Below are 15,177 nucleotides of genomic sequence, written 5' to 3' on the forward strand. Positions count from 1 at the left end.
TAAACGCACTAAAGTAACTCTAAGTTTAAGCTCGTGTGTTTAACACCTAAATAAAATTTTAATCATAATTTTCCAATTATTATTGTTAAGTGGTACCGCTGCCCATGGACTCTATCAGAGGGCTCGCAAGCGCTTTGCCGGCCTTTTAAGAATTGATACGCTCTTTTCTTAAAGGACTCTAAGTACAATTGGTTCGGAAATACTTCTGGTTCCACACAGTAGTGGTGCCGGGCAAAAACTGCCTTACAAAACGCTCAGTTATGGAACGACGCACGCTCGACGTCCGATGATCAAACTCACCTGCTGGTATTAATACGAACAAATTCTGTGAATACTCTTCATGGTAAATGCGGTACAAGATGCAGAGTGACCCCACATCTCTCGCAACGCCAAGGGATGAAGCCGCTCGAAAAGGGATCCGAAATTTGGTGATTCATATACGTTTAAAGAAAAACACTTTTTTACGGATTATATTTATGTATTATTGTATTTAAACTTATAATTATTATTTAAACATAATTTTAAATTTAACCAACGTTTCGCATGCTTTACAGCGTGCGTGGTCACGGTGATTCATATACGGGTCATTGGTAAATGCGTTAAATACGGTTAATTAGTAGGAGTACCCAGTACCAGACTGGGGAGCTCCAGTCCAGAGATGAGAACAGTAATCTATGTCTGGCCGAATTTCATCTTCATACCGTTGCAAATGGTGGCTCCAATTGAAGTACCGTCTCGCCTTGATAGCTAGTCTTTCCCTCCAAATGACCGCGATATGTCAACGCCAAGTATTCCGATGCTCTCTGTGGTTTCTTCTTTGGGGATATTTAAAATATTATAAACTTAGCTTTTTGAACTTTAGACATGAAAGAAGGCCAGACAGAAGTGGTTTGATAACGAGGTTTTGTGAAAAATAAATTCATGTACATGATGTAATTAATCTTTCTGTAACGTGGAATGAAATAATTATATCACATACATTTCAACCGACTCAAAAGCGACGTGTAGTAGCTAGTCATGTACGACTGACACGAAAAGAACGCCTGTAGTACAACGAATAGATAACATCGTCACGTACGGACAAAGAACGTTTATCGTAATCACAATACTCGAGTATAATGTTACTCAGCCATTTGGTTTAGTTATCTGGGAGCGACCATACCAACGTAGTCGTTTCATAACACGATGGAATCTAAAAATACGCGCGTTGAAAACAAACATATGTCTGACAAAGACACGTGGGGCTATGTTGTTTGTTTTGGTACAATAATTACATTCGTAAGTACCTATATATTATTATGACTTCTTCCACATATACATTTTTACAAAAACAATGTTTTCAGTTGCAATTATAAGCAGTCAGGTGTAAATTTCTCTATAGATTACACCTAAAACTATATTTATTTTCATATTAGATAATCATATATAATATCTATGGGATGTGAAAATTCTTGTTAAATTAATGCAAAAAATTATTATGATCACAATCGTAAACATAACAAATTATTCGTGCACCATTATTTATGCATATGGCGTGGGAACTGCACATTTATCCTTAATTTTAGATTGCTGGACTAGGCCACATTAACTCATTCGGTCTTATTTTCAAAGATTTTATTGAAGAAACAAATTCTTCAGCCAAATCTTTAACAACTGCTCATGGAGTGTTTGCTATAATGCTTGCAATTGGAGGTAATTTTATCAATGAAATAATGAATATTGCTATACTTGTTTTTTATGCTATATAAACAACTAAGTTTAGAAAAGTACAAAAAATATGTCAAAAATCAAAATGTATATATTTTTTATTCGTATGTGATTTTATTCTTATTATGTTTCAGGTTTACTTTTAAATGTCCTGTATAAAAAATACCCAATGAGATACGGTGGATTTATTGGTGCCATCTTATTCATAGTCGGCGCTTCTTCCACAATATTCATAAAAGATTCAAAACAATTATCATTAACCTTTGGTGTACTTCAAGGGATTGGATTTGGCATGATGGTATCAGTGTGTTATTCTACTTTGAACTACTATTTTGTTACAAAAAGGACAACTGTAATGAGTTCGATAAAGGCTTTGCAGGGAGTTATTATAATGTGGTATCCCCAACTGTTAAAGATAATAATATATGCTTATGGATTTAGAGGAACTTTACTGATAATAGCAGGAGTATCATTACATATGATTCCAGGAATGCTAACTATGGTAACCGAAACGGAGAGCTCAAAGAACAAAAAGCTAGCAAGTATTCCGTTTATTTAAGAATATTAAGAATTCAAATATGTTGAATATGCGTTAACAATATTTTTTTTTGTAGAGAATACAGATTTAGAAATATCTAACAAAGTTGAAACTGAAGATTTATTAGTGAAAAGCGATAAAGACGCAATGGAGACGATGAATAAATTCAACCAAGTAATGTAGGTAGTCATTGTAACACTCAACAACATTTTACTTAAATTTAATATTCTTTTGCAAGCGTCGTGAAATCATAAAACATAACTAAACCTTAATTTATTAATGTTTTCAGTTGTGAAATATTAAATGTCTTAAACGTAAAAGTTTTAAAGGATCTCGTTTACTGTAACATTTGTTTGGGGCAAAGTTTCGTTAACTTTTCCGATCTGACTTTCTTTATATTTCAACCGATGCTCTTGTTTCAATATGGTTTTGATAAGGTTAGTATCTACGACTGTTAACATTATTTTGTTGTTTAATGGCAACATTGTTACAATTCTTATACTCAATTTCTAAATATATAATATGTTTCTGAGGCTACAAATGCTTCAACAGTTGAAAAAAAACACAATTTCAGGGCGATGTAGCAACATGCATTTCAATAGGAGCAGGTGCTGACGTCACGGCAAGATTTGCATTAGCCCTATTTAGTGGTATATATCCAGTCAACACAAGGAGCTTGTACTACGTGGCGACAGTATTCACTTTCGTTGCTAGAATTGGTAAATATTCCAACATGATTTCTTTAATTATTATTTAGTCATTATTGTTACAAACTATTTTTAAGATAGAAATAGAAAATGAATAAAACAGCGTGAAGTTAGACAAAATGATGCGGACCGCTTTAATGCCAAGGACAAACAGGGACGATACAAATGATATAACAGATTACAGTGACATATGACAATCTGTATAAACAATCACAGACTATGTATGTTAAGTAGTTGCGTTCAGTTTAACAATTACTTTATTGTGAAAAGCGAAATAATATTTTATATTTATAGCAACATTAAAGGGAAATATATATATATAATAAGTCTTTAAACAGTGTATCTTATAGGGGGCCTGATTTTACATATCATATACATAAAATGACTTAAAATTTTAGTTGTATTGCAAGTTACACAGTTTGTATGGGTCGCAATTATCACTGGCATTCTTGGAGTATTAAGAGCATTTCTGCACGTTTCCAGCCCTCTTGTAATTTCGAACCATGTCTCAAGACAGGACTTTCCTGGAGCCTACGCATTGTTTATGCTCACAGCTGGTACTATTAATCTACTTTTATCACCATTTGTAGGTAGGTTGATAACTTTATGTTAAAGGTTTGTTCTTAGATATTAGATTAGTTTTACTTACAACCCTTTATGGGAATTGCGTCTGTTTCCTTGATCATATTCGTTGGCCCGGATCGCCCGACCACAAAGTTGATATTTGATCGCTTATCGCTAGGCCAATAACATTTCGTGGCTTAATATAAAAACTAGTTATATGTGTGTCATATTTTTCTAACATATTTTTTAAGGGCAATGAAAGTTGTCTAAGAGGTAAAGCCAACTATTGCGATGATAACATTGACGTTAAAAAGTATGGTCTGCAAGCGAGCTAAGAAAAACACTAGAAAATGTAACTTTAAAAATTTTGACGCGCGATCATTTTTTATAGAAATAAACAGATCAATTATTCAACGTAGCGTCTCGTCCAAGAAACTTAAGCTGGCACGGTGATAAATTGCTGCAATAGCCGCTTGAGAGGAAAAACTTGGCAATTATGCTGTATCACAATAAAATTATATGACTGAAATGAAAGTCAGATTCGATTGTGGTTTTCTAGTTTCACTTAGTCAAAAAGTAAACTTAATTTGAAACGAATTTCTAAAGCTTGGGTTCCAATGTAGTTCCATATAAATAATTAAATTTTGTTTCAGGAGCCCTGAAGGACTACTATAATAGCTACATCCCGTCGTTTATCGCTTTATGTTTATGTTGTATACCATGTCTAATACTTTGGCCCTTAGAATACATATTTCTAAAGAACATAGTCAATGAAGATTGATTTAAATTCATACATACTTTCATTAGTGCAAGTCGGTATAAGAATGGTTATTATAATACATCCAACACCAATAAAATATACTGAGAAGCTCTTGCTATGTAAATACGGTTGATATACATTGCGCAAAACTTTCAATCTTCGTGACTGTTTTTCGTGAAGTTTGTGACTATCATTCGTACTCAGAGTCATCATTTAAATTATATTCAAGACTGATAAACATTATACAGTAAAATTTAAGACATTAAGAACTAAAGAAAGCATATAATAGTTCGCAAATCCAACCTAAGCTAAACCTAAACGTTTTGTTTTGGGAGTGTATTTGCTTGTTCGCCTTTATATTATACTATATGCATTTTAACTGTGTGATCACAAATAGCTTTAAGGAAATGTCAAAAGATACAGACAGTGTCGAAGGCTTTTCTGATATGTAGAATACACCTTGGCATTTTTTTCCTTTATCTAAATTTGCTTTTATTAAAGACGTTCTTTGAGATATGGCATCTTCCGTAGATATTTTCCCCCGGAGCCCTGTCTGACTTACTAAGGCTTTTAATTATAAGGTCAACCTCCAGAGAGTCAGTACAAAAAAGATAAGAAGGAGCTTAACGGACTTTGTTGAGGTTCCTCCAGTAGTCGGCCGAGATTTGTGAATTATAATTAGGTATATGTACATACTCTGTGGTCGTAGCTATAATATTTAATAGTTAATACATCACATTAGTTACGTTTGATATTTATATATTAGGGGCGCAAACCAAATGTAATGCAAATCATCACACACTTGACGCCATTATGAGCCCTGTAGATTTCCCACAGTCATAAATTGTACTAAAACGTTGTCGTTTTCGATAATGGCCACTAATGGCCACACAATACGTCGGCTACACTTCTTTATTTCGTTCCTTATAGATAATAGAAGTGTCTCCTAGTTTTAAGGACCCCAAAATAAGTCAAGTTAGTTTTTTGTTAGTTTATATGTATAACAAAGAGTTTCATGTTTACATCCCACTTACAACCGCCACATAGGATATGGAAAAATATTAAATTGTTAATATTTTTCCATAACCCTTCTGGGCGATTAACTGAATTATCCAATTGTGATCTTTCATGTATTTATTTTTATTTTTGTATAAAGCTGTAAAAAACTTTTTATAAGTAATAGACTATTAAACCTGAATAAATGCTTCCGAGTACAATTTTAACCCTATATAAATCATTCAAGAACTCAGATCCCAATTAGTATTAAACGTATGCAAGATTTCAGATAAATATGTTATATTAGTCTGATATAACAGTTTTTGCGATCATGACGCAAATATATATTTAAATATTTGCCAAGGCTCTAGACTGTCTCATAAATACATTTAATAATGTGTGTTTTGGGCTATTATAATGACGCACATGCTTTATTTATTTTTTGTTTAATAAGGTAATGAAACCTTGAATAAATACAGTTAAATAACAATAATATCAGTTAAAAGTATTGCAGTATATTTATTCACTTGTTTCGCTAATGCCCATTAGCGAAACGTTATTTAACTGTATAAATAAAACTCATTATCATAGTGATAAGAATCTAGAATCGAAAATCAGTTTATTATAAAGAAAATCATGAAGATAGAAATAATGTTAGAATAAATGGTATTGTGATGGAGGGTAAACAGGATTCGTTATGTTATTTTACCTTTACATATCAATTAAATCCATACCAATTGTCAGACTAACCAACAAAGAGATGTAATAGGCCATAATTATGTAATATGTAATTTTTTTGATTTTACAACAGGCAATGGTTGTCCTAATAATAGTAGTAACTCTGAAGGTATAGACGCTCTGTTTGGCTAAAATCATAGTAGCCTCGAAAAGATGATCATTAAAAATAATTATATATATATACATATGCTGTCATATATACAAACATTATGTTTAAATTTAGACTGATATCAAATATTGTGTTTTAAAAATAAATTAATATCGATACGCCATTTATAATTAAAGTTAAAAACATTACTTACGTCAATCGAAAAGGCAATTAGCAATATACTATTAAGTAATTGTTTTAAAAGTTAAGGAATCTCTTATGTGCACAAGATAAAAACATAGTTCAATTATAATTGAACTATGTTATTTAAAATAATTATTTTTCATAACGTTACATACATTCTCAAACCAAACTCATCACAAACCATTCAGAAACATAGAAAATAATACGTATGTATGGGTTTATATTTCTTGAATGTTATCAATGTATCTGTCTAATGTTTACATGTAGCCTACATATTATGCCAATATAATATATTTTTAGTGTTGTTTATGGAAGATTTTGAGTTAAAATTTCCGTCGTTAAAATCTTCCGCTCGACCCAAATTAATTCTTAAAAAATAACATCCTTTCACTTTTCTAGTTTGTAAACAAAACCATTGACAAATTAGTGTCAATGTCTTTATTGGCGGAGTAATCTGTTTTAGACTGCGTAGTAGTCATATACGTTTATGATTTCGTAAGAATAGATTCTATAACATGGAGAAAAGGTAAACTAAAAATCGGTTGTCTGTACAGTACTGTAAAGTTAGGTTTACTGAAGATAGTTGAACGTGACAACGTCATAAGAAAATATTGATGGAATGGTTGCATTATTCAAAAGAAAATTTTAATTTTATTTGTTTGACAGATATTTTGTATGGATATAGAGAAGGAGGTAAATGGAAATCACAATTGAAATTTGCGTATGATGCGTTCATCACATCATACGCACGGTAACGACGCGCCGCGAGGTAACGCTGCTTGAGTCATGTTTAAATCACGTATAAAAAAACCCTCAAGCGACGACTGCGTGATGACTGATTCTTTGGATTGGTGAATAGAAAAACAGTAACCGCTTATTTAAGAGGGAAAAATAAGCATAAGCACGCATTGAATTTTAATAATTATTAATTCTACAGATAAAGTGACATAAAATTATAATGGATAAAAAGCTAGAACGTTTTAGTCGTTATTACTTTAAAATAATTAATTAAGAATAGAAGCAAGAATAATTCAATGTCATTTGATTTTTATCCAAAACCTTAAATTTACGTTAAAGATCAACGTTATGTAAAATATGCCGAAGAATTACAGAAAACCAGTTCAAAACAAGCTAGATATTTAGAGACTTTTTCGTATCCGTTTGGAATTCACCGGATTGAATTACCCATAAAAACAATGTTTAAATTAAGTATATATGTTACCGGAAATGTATGAAATCTAGGAATTGTATACAAATTCTAGGAAGTTTATATAATTCCGAAGCATTGTATCAAATATAGTTTCATAAACTATTTAATACATAAATGCCCTAGGAATTTTGCGGCTGGGTTAGTTTAGGTAAGGTTAGGTTATTTTTATACATTTCCTACGATATTGACATTACTACTATACGATATTGACATTACATACAATGCCGAGGAAATGTACATAATGACGGATTACATACATTTCCGGTAACATATACGTAAGCAGCTAACCGGTTCTTTTAAATATTCTATGGAATAGCTAGGTGTAAAATGAATTTCACGCAACACTAAATTTTATAATTCAATTAGAATAACAAAAACATATTATTGATATCAGAATAAGACGTAATTTATATACGAACTACTCACCAAGAGCACAAATGTAAATAAAAATACAAAAAATACTTATAGATATTATAGACATTATTCATCTCACACTACTTACTACTTTTGTGTATTTAGTGAATAATTTGATCCAGTAATTTACTTTATATGTAAAAATATCTCCATTATAGCAAGTATTATCCAACAAGAAATTTAAACATTGTTAACAATACTAAATTACTAATGCTACTAATAAGAAAATTCAATTAAAATTTTGAATTGAATTTATTTATGTTAATTGACATCATAATTTGAGCATAACTTCACCTCGAAGTGTAATTATAGCAAATATCTTAGTATTCGTACAAAGCCGACAAAATAAATTTCTGAGAATATTTAAAATCGTTGGTTTGGTGGAAAAAGGTTATCCAGATTGCAGCTGAATTTTATTCATAGATTACAAAAACCAAGCGATTTTATCAGATGAGATGATGGTCAAATAACGAGATACGGCGTGAATAAAATTTCTTTGTACAAGTTATTTTTATCAATGTCATGCAATATTTAGAATATTATATATATAAGCTTGACATAAATCCAAATAGATACTCAAATATATTAACGTATAATAACCGTATTTAACTTGCTAGCTGCCTTCGTGATATGCATAAAATTAAAATTGTAATAGAAATAAAACAATTTTTTAATTTCAGCAAAACATAGTTTTCAGAGTCACCTGGGATAACATGTAATCCAAATTGTTGGTATTATATACAGACGCCATAACTACGCCTTTTTCAGAATGTTTAACTTATAATTCGTATAACTTTGAGCTAAAACAAGAAAGAAGCATTTCGCATCATGAAATCTACATTTTGAAAATTAATGCCAAATAAAATAATTGCCAAAACATATATTAATAATATTATCTAACCGTGAAAGATATCGCATTATCGCGAATCAGATAACGAATAAAAATTGTTAAACATCAAAAGTTACAAATAGCAATTTAAATATCCTGATAGTGATATATACCTATTAATAAAAAATAAAACAAGACCCAGGTCTGCGGCAACAAAAAGTTTTACGACTTCGTAAATCACAGCGATTCTTTATCGTTATTTCCTATATGCTACGCTATAAAAGTCGAAAAAGAGCCGAAACTACGAGATTAATTTTTCAAAGAATTCTAAATTAGTAATGGCATCTCTTCGGTGTAATATAACATATACTTAAGCGAGTTATAATATGTAGTATGCGGTTCTAAGTCTAGGCCTCTTAGGTCCTATGTTTGAACGCTGTTTGTACACTTTCTTTATGTACGCACTGTGACTAATCAAGAGTTCTAACCGCCCTCTTATTTTTTTTTTTTTATTTTATTTTTTTTTTTAATTTCAAACCTATGTATATGTATCTAGGTAGTCGCCCACGCTATAAAAGCACCTTGCCTTTAAGAACCCAATCACCTTCCCCTTGAAAACATTACATGGCAGCGATCTATAGCTTCTGGGAAGGTGATTAAATATTCTTACAGCCATGGCGTAGCAATTTTTAGAATATAGCGTGGTGCAACATGCACTTTTTTATTTCAATAGTTTCTAAAAATCACATTCTATGTACATTAGCGAGAGCTCTGTAAGTTTTTGCTGACGGGGTGCTCAGTGCAAGTAACTTTTAACTCTTTTTAGTGCTGAAAAAGTCCTTTGCAGCTGCAGTTGATAACACTCATCTATTTTGGAATCTTTACCTTGATTTTTTTCGAGTTTTTGACAGATTTTTTGTACCGTCGATTTTTCATCTAATTTGGATACTGAAATCTCCTATCTGCTTGTAGATCCAGTTTACAGTTCATTAAGTGTTTTGTCTCAGTCTAGTTGAAATATGCAGGGAATGATGCATAGCATCTAGCGAAGACGCGATTTCCGCCCTAGGCAATGTCGCCTAATTAGCCTAAGGGTTAATCAGGCTCTGTGTACGCAGTTATTACATCCTGAATGGTAAATAAAAACATCGTCAGGAGAGCATTTTAAACCTACCAAGCTTTTGAGACACAAATAAAAATCATCAATTTAGACGCAGAGAGGTCTGTAATATCCTTTTGGAAGATCGCTTGGTATTATCTTAAATGATATATTTTAAAGATAATACTTTGCTTCATAGTAACATGAAGCGACGTTTGAATGTTTACGTCATAAAAACGTTGTCTCATAAAATATGGTAATAAAAGATGGTTATTTTCCACCTTTAATATTTACTCACGATGGATATTCAGTAGCTTCTTAAGTAATAAGGAATATGATTATGATGTAATTGTAGGATGTCGGACTTATTATTCTTCAAGTTTTCTTTCACCATAAGTTGCTAAGAAAAAGCAATTTTTGCTATTTATTTTATTATTAAAATATAGTTGTTATATCGTATTGTATAAAATCTTTTGAATTGCTTTATTATTTATTAATATTAATTTATTATTAGCACGAAACTTATAATTACCAAATATTACATATTTTTATGAATATCTATTAAAATGAATAAAAACTTTTATTTATAATATGTCAGAGTCAGTTGGTAGTTCATAGAAGATTTGATTTTTCTTTTTACATCAGCACCTACACATTACAGGTAGATATCATCAACCAACCATACGCCTGCAGTTTTCAATATTTTTATAGTTAGCTTAATGTACTCACTAACTCACAAGTACATTTCTCAAAAATTTAAATCAGTAAATTAATATGGAAAAGCAGTTACAAAAAATCTGTGAAATGAGAAGTCGTCAGTTGCATCTCAATTGACTTCAATCGAATTCTCGTATTACGAAAAAATGTACGTGAAGTATAACCTAATTCGCATTGTTCGTTCCCGGGCCGAGTAGAGCTGTATCGACCGCTCCAGCTTCTAGACATGACCTCTTTGTTAGTTTTCACTTGACTGTATTGAAATATATTCAATAATTACATACACATTTTTGATAATTGTAATTCTATTTAGCTATATAATTACGGGTTTCATTTCTAATTCTCTTAAATAACTGTAATTTAGCTTTTTAATGATTCTTCTTTGTTTCCTGCTGGAAGTTTATAAACTGTGAGTTCCTATATCTCTCTATTTTATTTACATTTTTCAAATCTAAAATAGATTTTTTGGCGAATATACTCTGATAGTATAAAACATTATTCATAGTGTTATAACATTATTTCATTCAATCTTCAATATTAACTTTTTAAGGAAATAGTAAAAAGTTTAGTTGACATCACAGGAGACCGAAGAGCTGGCAGCTACCTCGGACGAAGAATTAGTCTAGCTATTCAAAGGGGGAACGCTGCCAGTATCTTCGGAACCTTGCCTAAAGGGACTTTTAATATTGTATTTTAGTTATTATATTTTTATGATTTAGATAAAGGAAATTATAAAATTATTAGTTAAGTTTTTAGTTCTTTTCAAATGCATAAAATATATATTTGTTAAATGTTGATTCAGCAGTCGAGGTGTTCTTTTACTTAACATTTGCTTTTGCTTTTGCATTTGCTCTTATCAATAGGCCTATACAATATGTTCATACATTGATTAATCTCAAGGGATGCTAACTGCGTACAACGCTTCAGACTTCCAAGGGAAGCGATGAATAATTCACAACACTATGGACGAGAGGTGGACGGATTAGATCTCTAAGGCTGAGAAATTACCTTTAATATGCTATGTAAGCCTTGTTGAAGATAATATTAATGTTATTTAGCATTTATTGTGTTATAATGCATCAGTTCATTAATCATCAGTTGTGCCGGTTTTCTTGATCCATTCTTTTCTAATGTTAGCTCTTTTTGCCAATTAGCTCTTCTTCCACAAGAAGAGCCGACGACATTAGTTAGACGCAAATATGTGTCAAGTAATTACTATGATAAGATGTGAAAAATAAATTATACAATACAAATATTGGAGTCTAGTCGCGGCCATCGCTTAAGTTTAACAATTATAAACCTAATCTTCTGGTAGCGCCTGATCTTGTTTGATTTATGTTCTAGATTTGAATTTAAATCTGAAACCCAACCAATCGAGTATCTAAGAGAATCCTATTCCTTTATGTACATAGTCAAATCTTTGTCGTAAGATTGAAATTTACTAATGTATATAATGTACATTAGTACTATTTTGAAACGCAATAGCAAAATGAGTAGTAGTTCAGTGTCTCGGAACTATTAACAGACCTACTAATGCGTACTAAACAATATATTTCCTAGTTGATTCTATGATTTATAATACTCTGACGGAATCCAGCCCTGGCTCCTGTATGCTAATCTAAGTAAACTTAGAGAGTGATGCATTCTGCATAGGTATCAGTAAACACCGATAGTGCTCGTTTACATTTTGAATCCTATACCGAGTTAAAAGCAATGAATTAAACTTAAGTAACGCACAAAAAGAGCAACACAAAATATAGTATATATTCTAAAATTATATTACACTACTCATGTAGTATACATAAATAAGTGGCTTCCCACTGTACACATAGATTAGATAAACGACTCCTTCCTGTTACCAAGAACGAGGCAATAGCTTAAGTCGTTATAAAAATGTATATATGTAATGGGTTATTAGAAGGTTTAGTTGTTATTTTGCAGGGCAGTGTCGGGCTCGAATATGTCGGATTATAAAGTACTGCCTAAGACTCCTTATAGTTTGGATTTTTTTACAAAAGAGTAATTTACAGATCTATATTATATATTATATATATAACTAAGCAAGCAGAATTAAAATAGCGGTGGTGCGTGCAAGTTATAACTTCTTCAATCATTATCGAAGATTGTCAAAATTAATAAATAATAGCCCGTGTTAGATTATAGGGAACCATTACCCGGGTGCCCACTTTAGTTTTAATTCATTATATAAACATACTATATGGTTGTCACGCTAGCTTGCAAAAAAGTGTTATTAATAAATGTTTTACTGAATAAATTCATATTCTTTAATTTAACTTTTTTAAATTTCACTATAGTCATATTGTCTTCTAAAAAAAAACACATGGGGTAGATATTTATGATTTCCAAATCTGAATCTATGGCGGTTCTATATAACAAATCTATAAGTAAACCAACAATAATGTCAATAATTGGACTCTATATTGCCAACCTTGCCTTGTTTTTTAGAAAAAATGACGCCGATATGAACATATACAAAATTTAGTTAGGGTTACTATTTTTTTTTTTTTTTTTTATAGAACAGGGGGCAAACGGGCAGGAGGCTCACCTGATGTTAAGTGATACCGCCGCCCATGGACACCCTCAATGCCAGAGGGCTCGCGAGTGCGTTGCCGGCCTTTTAAGTGCGCATTAACTACACATTAGAGGTTGAAAAAGCGCTTGCTGTTATTTTAAGACGCACAAATGCAAATTGCGCCATCTATGCTTAGCATTAGCGAAATGTTGAGAAATACAGAGTTAGCGCACTGGATCTTATATCGTCACTCTTCTTATTAAAGTCAATCGGCTGGGGCGGACTCCCGTACAATTTAAGGGGTATGGCGGCATTTATTTTTTTATAATGAGTTAGGTTCGGTGGAGGTTGTTGAAGGTATAAATGTATGTAAAATAAAAATATTTGTTTAAAGCTGGATGGCAAGTGGCTTTAATCGTTAAAAACATGAGCGACGCTAGATTAACAAAAGAACTAACTTGACTTTTTTGGCTTCTTAAATATAAAATAAACCAGAGATTTACTCCTTAAACTGCCATCTAGTATGTACAGTAAAACATAGTCATTTCATGTTTGTAAACGCCATCTAGCGAACAACCTCTAAACTTTTAAAGTTCGGGTTCGAGGTGTGACAGTTTAAATTTTTTTTATGTAAAATTTTAACCTAATTCAAATAGATGGCGCTTAGCAAATTCTTTTATATTGTTACATAACGGTATTTTTTTTACAAAATTCGTCATCAATAATTTATATACATATGTTTTAAAGGTGTTTCAACTAGAAATAGTTATAAAATTTGTTAATGTTTGACTGCTATAGAAAATATCATATACACACAAGCAACCGATGCACTTTGGTTAATTAAAATACTGAATAGGGCAGCAATTTGCAAGTATTAGTATGGAGTCAACGAAGATCAATTTTAATTAACTAACAGCCAGTCGAGATTGAAACAAAAAGATAATTTTGCTTAAAATAAGTTTAGTTTATTTTGTTGTTACCTACAGGTCTGTTATAGGTATTTATTTGACGATGAGAATTAAATTAGTAGATACTGTCTACTAGAAATAAAATAAAATAAAAATTAATATACTTACATTTCCACCTTTGTTATATCTATGGTAAAACCTATGTATGTAATAAACTAAACATAAAAAAGTTGTAGTCACAAATTGGAGTGAGTGGAGTGTAGCTTAAGTTAGTATATAATTATTTATACTAACTTCATTAAATGAAAATAATAATAAATTTACATTCCATAGTTGCTGTTAACATACTGTTGTACAACAAATTAATAATTTTGAAAAAAATGCGGCGACACGTTCACCGCAAACGACATCTTCCATGCAATCCTGGAGAGACGATAAAACCCTTAAAAAGTAAAAAGTTCTTACGTTTATTTAGGTAATTGCACTCCGATTAAACTTGAATTTCAAACTTTAAAACGATTTCATTTATGAAAACGAGTCATTTTCATTTCATAAATAAAAAAAAACTAAAAATAATGCAAAAACACATAAAAAATCATATTTCCATTTTAAGACTTAAATTAATATTACGGGATATGTGTGTAAAAATGTGTTGATTTTTCTTTTGTCTTTTTTTTTTGATTGCAAAAGCTATCATACGATACGATATAAGTTATCAAATCGTTGTCAGATCCGTATTTGATACATATAATATACTGACCTTAGTTATTGTTTGTTATCCGTACTTTTTACCTACTAAGAGTGGTTCATCAATCTTATCAGACCCTTTTCACCTAACTCCGAATAAACGTGAAAAACCAATCTTTCGTCTTTCATTAACGTTACAAATGACTGCGCCGTAATTTTTGATGAAAGGTAGATACAATATCCAAATAATTGTATTTCGTATTCTTCCTTAAAACGTATAAACTGTTATATTCATAACATCTTAGTTATATTAGGTCCTTACATATGAAATTGGCGTGTTGTCGTAATTAATATTTATTACTATTTACTCGTGAATTTGTTTTTTGAAAACAATGATTCGTTTTGTTTACCCGTTTTTTGCGTTTTATATAGAAAATGGAAAACATGAAAAATCGCGTTATTAACGAGTACGAGTTCT

General features: G+C 31.2%; 2 protein-coding genes across 7 annotated transcripts in view; one reads left to right on the plus strand and one right to left on the minus strand.

Annotated features, from left to right (window-relative positions):
• The window catches only part of LOC111003883 (solute carrier family 12 member 6), a 162,624-nt gene that overhangs the window by 120,673 nt on the left and 26,774 nt on the right, over window positions 1-15,177 (minus strand). The window lies entirely within an intron of this gene.
• LOC111003887 (monocarboxylate transporter 12) lies at window positions 902-5,493 on the plus strand. Of its 4 annotated transcripts, none has more exons than XM_022274636.2 (8): window positions 903-1,278; window positions 1,566-1,692; window positions 1,842-2,249; window positions 2,322-2,424; window positions 2,535-2,682; window positions 2,820-2,964; window positions 3,351-3,509; window positions 4,170-5,493. In XM_022274636.2, the coding sequence occupies exons 1-8, from the start codon at window positions 1,186-1,188 to the stop codon at window positions 4,295-4,297; spliced, it is 1,311 nt and encodes a 436-aa protein (XP_022130328.2). In that variant the 5' UTR covers window positions 903-1,185; the 3' UTR covers window positions 4,298-5,493. The 4 variants fall into 4 exon arrangements, with proteins under 4 accessions (XP_022130329.2, XP_022130328.2, XP_022130327.2 ...); XM_022274635.2 differs by having other exon boundaries at window positions 905-1,278; window positions 3,351-3,542; XM_022274637.2 differs by lacking the exon at window positions 3,351-3,509 and having other exon boundaries at window positions 902-1,278.

The sequence above is a fragment of the Pieris rapae genome, chromosome 1, assembly GCF_905147795.1.
Source record: "Pieris rapae chromosome 1, ilPieRapa1.1, whole genome shotgun sequence".
NCBI lineage: Eukaryota > Metazoa > Arthropoda > Insecta > Lepidoptera > Pieridae > Pieris > Pieris rapae.